This window comes from Nerophis lumbriciformis, linkage group LG36 (genome assembly GCF_033978685.3).
Source record: "Nerophis lumbriciformis linkage group LG36, RoL_Nlum_v2.1, whole genome shotgun sequence".
Lineage (NCBI taxonomy): Eukaryota > Metazoa > Chordata > Actinopteri > Syngnathiformes > Syngnathidae > Nerophis > Nerophis lumbriciformis.
In genome coordinates, this window is record NC_084583.2 from 8,125,829 (window position 1) to 8,135,000 (window position 9,172).

General features: G+C 36.8%; 1 protein-coding gene across 2 annotated transcripts in view; it reads right to left on the bottom strand.

Annotated features, from left to right (window-relative positions):
* Positions 1-1,711: 1,711 nt before the first annotated feature.
* Positions 1,712-9,172, bottom strand: part of fosl1a (FOS like 1, AP-1 transcription factor subunit a) — a 15,997-nt gene continuing 8,536 nt past the window's right edge. For both annotated transcript variants that reach the window (XM_061930529.1, XM_072912384.1), the window contains one exon: positions 1,712-2,702. In XM_061930529.1, coding sequence (XP_061786513.1) covers positions 2,142-2,702 — 561 coding nt within the window. In that variant the 3' untranslated portion in view covers positions 1,712-2,141. The remainder of the gene's footprint in view (positions 2,703-9,172) is intronic.

The following is a 9,172-nucleotide window of genomic DNA, read 5'->3' on the forward strand; positions in this document are numbered from 1 at the left end:
AACGAGTAAAATAAATAGTAAAGTAAAATAAAAAGTAGAACAGCCTAATAGCTAGAACTAGCACACATAAATCTAGAAGGGTTTTTAAGCCGTTTTTTAAAAGCATTCACAGTCTGTGGTGCCCTCAGGTGGTCAGGGAGAGCATTCCACAGACTGGGAGCGGCGGAGCAGAAAGCCCGGTCTCCCACGGTTTTGCGCTTTGTCCTCGGAGGTTGGAAGGAGGTTAGCCTGTCCGGAGCGGAGGTGTCGTGTGGAGGATTTGGGGGGCATTTCCATGGAGGCACTGGTGTGTTAGTAAGGAGACTTTGTATTCAATCCTGAGTGGATCAGGAAGCCAGTAAATAATATCCAAGTTAAAGTTAAAGTACCCATGATTGTCACACACACACTAGGTGTGGCGAAATTATTCTCTGCATTTGACCCATCGCCCTTGATCACCCCCTGGGAGGTGAGGGGAACAGTGAGCAGCAGCAGAGGCCGCGCCCGGGAATCATTTTTGGTAATTTAACCCCCAATTCCAACCCTTGATGCTGAGTGCCAAGCAGGGAGGTAATGGCTCCCATTTTTATAGTCTTCGGTATGACTCGACCGGGGTTTTGAACTCACGACCTACCGATCTCAGGGCGGACACTCTAACCATAGCACAGTGATGGGCAGTAGCAAGCTACATGTATCTATGCTACGTAGTTTATTTACATTTTCCAGTAGCTTGGCTACTTTTTTTTAACAAGTAGCTTTTCCTGTAGCTCAGCTACTTTTAGAGCCATGTAGCGAGGTAGCTTTCATCAAAGCTACAAGGAGAGAAAATGGACTGTGAATCCAGGCCAAACATTTAAAAAAAATGGAGAAAATACAAGACCTGGATGAGTGAGAACATCCATACGTACGGAGAACATCCATGATGATTGGTGAGTCCCAATTAATCAATCAATCAAAGTTTATTTATATAGTCCTAAATCATGAGTGTCTCAAAGGGCTGCACAAGTCACAACGACATCCTCAGATCCCACATCAGAGCAAGAAAAAACTCAAACCCAATGGGATGACAATGAGAAACCTTGGAGGGGACCGCAGATGACCCTACCGATCTAACCAGGCTTGATAAATAAAATTGCTTCACGGTCGGTAAGCACAACCAGAATGAATCCGTACAATAGGCACACCGGGTTACAAGGCGCACTGTCGAATTCTGAGAAAAGAGTGCCTTAAAGTCCCCAAAAAATTGGTAATTATCATTCTGTATATAGTATGCTGTCCTTATGCTTGAAGACAGCGGCCATTGTTCCTGTACCAAAGAGCACCACAGTGATTGGCCAGGAGTCCTCACTCCAAAGATGGTCATGGCCCATATTAAGACCTCCATCAATGTCCTTTTCAATGTGGACCCTCACCAGACCAGGTGCTTTGGTTAATTGGTTAAGGTTAGGGCCAAACATTTTTTGAAACATGTTGCAGGCATCCCATTCCAAATGAGCTAATATTGGCAAACAATTACAAAAGCTTTCCGGTTCGAACGTTAAATATCTTGTCTTTGCAGTCTATTCAATTGAATATAAGTTGAAAAGGATTTGCAAATCATTGTATTCTCTTTTTATTTACCTTTTACACAACGTGACGACTTCACTGCTTTTGTACAACATGTTTATTATTGCGCTTGTGGACGGCAATGAATAATGCAAGTGACATTTTGAACAGTTCTTTTATTGTCTCTGTAAACAGCACGGATAAAAAGATGCAAAGTAAGGCACTGCCCACCCATTAATGTCACCCTCCTGAGAATGTTATCAAAAATATATTACACTCTCAAAAATAAATATCGACTCTCTATTAACTCCTACGGCCCAGCCTTAGTGGTCAATACATCGTGAAGGCAATATTAGAATTTGTCAAATAGGTAATAATAATAATAATTCCCTCGTATAACATGTCATGTAACATTGTGTCGTTAATTGCAAATGGTACATTTATTTTGCAAATATTCCTAGCCCTTACAAAGGAGAGGTATAAAACATCTATGGTATAAAATCTCTATCAAGTTGTGTCACGATTATGCTTTTTCCAACAAAAAACATGAAAAAGATGAAATGCAATGGTGGTTACAATCGTTTCCGTGCGGTAGCTTCCGGTCGCCGGCTGCTGGGTCACAGCGTGAGGATGGTCGGCGAGTGCAGGGAGTGATCTGATTGGTCGCCGCTGCTGCTGCTGCGGCGGTGCGCCACGCCGCAAGGCTCCGGGGCTTGGGACGCGGGGAAGTTGCACTGGAGCGCGGCGGCGGCGGCGCCCGCAGACGTGACAGGGGCGGCCGGCGGGTAGGTGAAGATCATGCTGGCCGTGAAGGGGGTGAGGGAGGGCGTGGAGGCCAAGACGGGCGTGTGCAGGGACTCGGACTCCTGGCTGTAGGCGGGGGCCAAAGACGACGACGTCGCAGGCTTGGTCAGGATGGTGATCTTTGGCTTGGGCTTCTCCGACTTCACTGCTTGTTTTCGCGACGGCCCCGGTCTGCCGCTGTAGTCCTCGGGCTCCATTTTGATGCCCGCCAAGGACGAGAGCGACGAGCCGGGTTCCGAATCCGAGCCGGAGTCCTCGATCTTGCAGATGGGTCGGTGGGCCTCGAGGACCAGCTCAAGCTTTTCTTTCTGCTTTTGTAATTCGGCGATCTCCTTTTGCAACTGGGACTTTTCCTCCTCCAGCTCGTCGGTCTCCTAAAAGCCAGGACAAAAACAAGGAACAGAATGAAGGCCTGATTGGGACCAATACAGTGGAACTTCTGCATTTAGAACCAACTTTTTCTGGAAATATACAACGCTAAAGTTGGACAAAAACGTAGATGTTAGAATAATTGTTTCTACAAACCCCGTTTCCATATGAGTTGGGAAATTGTGTTAGATGTAAATATAAACGGAATGCAATGATTTGCAAATCCTTTTCAACCCATATTCAATTGAATGCACTACAAAGACAAGATATTTGATATTCAAACTCATAAACTTTATTTTTTTTTGCAAATAATAATTAATTTAGAATTTCATAGCTGCATTACGTGCAGCTATGAAAGGGCATGTTCACCACTGTGTTACATGGCCTTTCCTTTTAACAACACTCAGTAAACGTTTGGTAGCTTTTCGAAATTTCAATTTGATTTCATAATCAAATTGTGAAATTTACTGTGTTTTTTTACAGCATTTTCTCTAAATGAAAAAAACTGTACTTTTTTTACTGTAATAAACTGTGGTGCCGTTTTGGCATTTACAGTAACACACCAAAAAATATGTTACTAAACTCTAAACAGTTGTTTATTTGCAGTGGAAAACCCCCCCCAAAAAACTGGCAGCTCGGGTGCCAAAATTGAATAGATTTCATTATCAAATTGTGAAATTTACTGTGTTTCTTTTACAGCATTTTCTCTATATGAATTTTTTTTTTTTTTTTTTATTGTAATAAACTGTTGTGCCGTTTTGGTATTTACAGTATTACACCAAAAAAATCTGTTACTAAACTCTAAACAGTTGTTTATTTGCAGTAAAAAAAAATTATAATAAAAAACTGTCAGCTTGGGTGCCAAAATCGAATAGATTTCATAATCAAATCGTGAAATTTACTGTGTTTTTTTTTTTAACAGCATTTTCTCTAAATGAAAAAAAATAGTACTTTTTTTTACTGTAGTAAACTGTGGTGCCGTTTTGGCATTTACAGTAATACACCAAAAAATATGTTACTAAACTCTAAACAGTTGTTTATTTGCAGTAAAAAAAAATTATAATAAAAAACTGGCAGCTCGGTTGCCAAATTTTAATAGATTTCATAATCAAATTGTGAAATTTACTGTGTTTTTTACAGCATTTTCTCTAAATGAAAAAAAAGGATTGTTTTTTACTGTAATAAACTGTGGTGCCGTTTTGGCATTTACAGTAATACACCAAAAAATATGTTACTAAACTCTAAACAGTTGTTTATTTGCAGTAAAAAAAATAACAAAACAAATAAAAACTGGCAACTCGGGTGCCAAAATTGAATAGATTTCATAATCAAATTGTGAAATTTACTGTTTTTTTTTTTACAGAATTTTCTCTAAATGAAAAAAAAAGGATTTTTTTTTTTTACTGTAATAAACTGTGGTGCCGTTTTGGCATTTACAGTAACACACCAAAAAAAATCTGTTACTAAACTCTAAACAGGTGTTTATTTGCAGTAAAAAAAATTAGAATAAAAAACTGGCAGCTCGGGTGCCAAAATGTAATAGATTTCATAATCAAATCGTGAAATTGACTGTGTTTTTTTTTTTTTTTTACAGCATTTTCTCTAAATGAAAAAAACTGGACTTTTTTTGACTGTAATAAACTGTGGTGCCGTTTTGGCATTTACAGTAATACACCAAAAAATATGTTACTAAACTCTAAACAGTTGTTTATTTGTAGTAAAAAAATATATATATAATAAAAACTGGCAGCTCGGGTGCCAAAATGTTACTGTAATTTTTTTATTTACAGTAAAAAAAAAAACAAATGTAAATTTTACAGTAAAATTCTGGCAACTGACCTGCCTTTTTCCCCCCATAAAAACAGCTGTACTGTTTTTCCATATACACTACATTTTGAGGTGAAAATATTACAACTTACCATATTTTTTATACATATTAGTTTTTAAAAAAATCTACTAATAAAATGCATTTAAAAAATGGTGTAATAATAGTATTCACTTTTAGAAGCGACCCTCTGGGGCCAAACATAACTGCGATGTGGCCCTCAGTGAAAACCACTTTGACACCTCTGCTCTAACGCGACCATCGGTCCTACGCAGTGTGCCTCCCGTACACTGGGGGGCGCTTGTTTCCTTTTAGCGCGTTTAATCGATTTATTTTTTCGGTTGACCTACATGACGTCACAGCAGGCGCCTGTGGCTTCTATCAAGTAAACAGCCTCGCCGTGATGTGACGTCCATTGTAATATCTTTCTTTCTTTCTTTCTTTCTTTAGTTTATTTGGAACATGAACACACTTACATCATAATACATCACACAATTTCATATCATTTCATTTTACATCATGCCCGAAAAGGAGTAGGAAGAAGCAAAGCTTATTTAATCCTACCCCTTTCTCACTTCAAGCGTTTACAAATATATAGAATCATTTACTGACCTTTTATATAATAAAATAACATCTATGAATTAGTATACAACAGTTTTGTAATATGTAATTAATTAATTAATTCAGTCATTATTAACATACTGAGATACTTTCAACCTTATTTTCAATAAGGTTGAAAGTATTTCTCATAATTCTTCTTTTTTGTACTCTGTAAGCACTATTATTTTGAACAACCTCTTAAACTGGATCATATCAGTACAATTTTTAACTTCTTTACTTAATCCATTCCATAATTTAATTCCACATACCGATATGCTAAAAGTTCTAAGTGTTGTATGTGCATATAAATGTTTTAAATTATTTTTTCCTCTAAGGTTATATTTCTCCTCTTTAGTTGAGAAGAATTGTTGTACATTCTTTGGTAGCAGGTTATAGTTTGCTTTGTACATCATTTTAGCTGTTTGCAATTTTACCAAATCACCAAACTTTAATATTTCTGACTTAATAAATAAAGGGTTTGTGTGTTCTCTATATCCAACATTATGTATTATTCTAACTCAGGGCCGGCCCGTGGCATAGGCCCGTATAGGCAAATGCTAAGGGCGCCGTTCACCAGGGGGCGCCACGCCAGTGCCACAAATGTTGGAGAAAAATAAAATAAAATAAAAGTTGGTACTATTATTTCTAAATACAAAAAATAATCCCACGTTAATTAAAATGCAAAGTAAAGCCTATTTAATAGAAATATTATTTGTTACAACATTACGCCCCCACCCCCCACCGGGGGAACCCCCCGCACGGTGCGCCCCTCCCTTCCCGTATCATGACTCTTTTTGGACGTCACCACATCAAAAAATCAACACAAGATGTCAAAACGGCCAAAACTGTCAGGTGCCCAGGGAAGAAAAAAGAGAAAAGAAGAGGAGGAGAAACGAGAAAAGACAGAGGTAGCAGGTAGGTAACGTTAGCCTACATGAAATGATTTGTCTGTTACAGAATGTGATAGTAACCTGGCTTTTTAGCATTAAGCTAATGTTACATGATTCGGCAATTGCTAATCTATAATCTGTTTTAACGTCGGGTTAATATTGTGGAGGGGGCTAAATTGTTATGGAAAATAATAATGTAACGTTAGGGACAATTGTATTAGATCTTTTAAGCAGGTGTTTTTTGTTTACATTGTTATTGCCTTCTGGTTAGCTAATGTTTGCCATGCAGGTAATAGTCACTTTTCCACCCCTGTATATATTAGATATAGTTGTAAGTAAAAAAAAAAAAAGGTCAAAGACAAAGCTATTCGGTTTCTTGTGAGTATATACACTTCACTGCCGATGTGGGGGGGCGCCACCTAAAATCTTGCCTAGGGCGCCAGATTGGTTAGGTATCTTTTTTGTAACACGGTTAGCGAATGTAGCGCACATTTGTAGTTATTTCCCCATATTTCTGCACAATAACTCAGATATGGTAACACTAGCGAGCAGTAGAGAATATGCAGTGATTTTTGGCCCAGGACATATTTTTGCTTTAATCATTATTGAAATGTTTTTTGCCACCGTATGTTGTATGTTTTGTATATGAGATTTCCAGTTCATTTGATCATCTATTAATACTCCCAAAAATCTAGTTTATTTTACCCTTTCTATGTCTACTTCGTCTATTTGTATTTGTGTATGATGCTCTTTTCTACTATTACCAAATAGCATTATTTTAGTTTTACTGAGATTCAAAGATAGTCTGTTTTTGTCAAACCATCTTTTTAATTTGTTCATTTCTTCTGTTATTATTTGTATTATCTTCTGTGTGCTCTCTCCTGAACAGAAAGCAGTTGTGTCGTCTGCAAATAAAACCAACTTTAAGTCCTTTGTAACCTTACAAATGTCGTTTATATAAAGATTGAACAATCTTGGTCCCAGTATTGACCCCTGGGGTACACCACAGGATATATCTAGCCGTGTTGACATATTTTCACCCATATTTACATATTGCTTCCTGTTGGTTAAATAACTTCTTACCCAATTCAATACCAAACCTCTGATGCCATATTGTTCTAATTTTCGTATTAAAATATCATGATTAATTGTGTCAAATGCTTTTGTTAAGTCCATGAATACTGTGGCCGCACATTCTTTACCATCTATTGCATTGGTAATTTCCTCTGTTATTTTGGTTAGTGCTATTGATGTTGAGATATTTGCTCGGAATCCATATTGGTTCTCCACAAGCGTCCCACTTTTGTTAATAAATAAATCTAATCGACTATTGAATCATTTTTCCAAGATTTTGGAGAATTGTGGAAGTAATGAAACTGGTCTGTAGTTAGTAAACTGGTGTACGTCTCCATTCTTATAAATTGGTACGACTTTTGCAATTTTCATTATATCAGGGAATTTACCGGTTAAAAATGATACATTGGGGATATATGTCAGAGGTTCTGAAATGTCTTGTATAACCTTTTTTATCGTTACCATATCTATTCCATGACAGTCGGTTGAGGTCTTGGATTTACAATTTTTTACAATTTTGATTATTTCTTCTTTTGTTACACTTTTAAGAAACATGGAATTGGGATTTCTGTCTATGAGCTCACTCAAGGCCTCAACTGACCCATCATCTGCATTTGGAATTCTTTGATCCAGATTTTTTCCGATATTAACAAAATAATCATTGAAACGTTCCGCTATTTGGTTCATATTGTCATTTTTTGTATTTCCATCTAGAAAGTACTGGGGGTAATCTTTCTTAGCACCATTTTTAATTATGCTATTTAGGATGCCCCATGTTGCTCTCATGTTGTTTTTGTTCTTGTTTAATAATTGACTGTAGTATTCCTTCTTACATGTTCGTAGTATATCAATTAGTTTGTTTTTATATTTCTTATACTTATTTTCTGCCTCTATAGATCTCTGTGTTATAAATATTCGATACAATGTGTTTTTTTTGTGACAAGCATTTTTCAGTCCTTTTGTCATCCATGGATGGTTGTTTTTCTTTTGCTTCTTACTATGTTCTTTCCATGGGCAATGTTTATCATAGAGTGTAAGAAAGGTGTTAACAAAATTCCCATATGCATCATCTACATCATCTTCATTATATACGTTGTCCCAAATTTGTTTCCTCAGATCATTCCTGAAGGAAATCATTCCTTCCTCTGTGCATAGTCTTTGAAATGTCTTTTTGTCAATATTCTTCTTCCTGTAGTTCCCATCATAAATAGTAAAGACTGGCAGATGGTCGCTGATGTCGGTTGTTAACAGTCCACTTGTTGTGTTATTTTCAAAGACATTAGTGAAGATATTGTCAATAAGTGTAGCACTGTGACTTGCAATTCTGGTTGGCCTTGTGATTTGGGGATACAAACTCATACTATACATTGTATCTGTGAAATCATTAATGGACTTTTGCTTGTTGGGGTTCAAGAGATCAATGTTGAAGTCTCCACATAAAAAAAGTACTTTTTGACTGATTCCATTGAAAGTTCCCTTAATCCAGTCTTCAAATCCTTCAATACTTGAGTTGGGTGCCCTATATATACAACTGATCAATACATTTCTACTTCTTTCATGACATATCTCAATGGTTATACACTCTAAAACATTGTCAATAGCCAGTGACATGTTTTTTACCACCTTGTAATGGAAGTCCTTCATCACATATACAGCAACTCCGCCTCCATTCTTATTTACTCTATTAATATAATTGAGTTCATATCCTTCTAGTCCAAAGTCCATTCCTTTTTTTGGATCCATCCATGTCTCTGATACAGCGATAATTTTGAAAGGTTCTTTAAATTGTTCCAAAAATGATTTCATATTGTTAAAATTGGCATACAAGCTTCTGCAGTTAATGTGAATAATTGACAGTTTGTTATTGGAATTAATGTTGGTGTTGTACTGTACTTCTGTATAATATAAACAATTATTGTCCATGTGAGAAAAAAAATGTGTGTCTGGATCTATAGCACTGTCCAATTCCGTCCTGTTATATTCATTGCTGGAAAAGGTTATTAATTCTCTGTTTGATTGATTATTGTTTGTTTGTGTCATGGTTGTGTTTAATTTTTTTATCGTTATTGAAATTTATCCAGCTCTG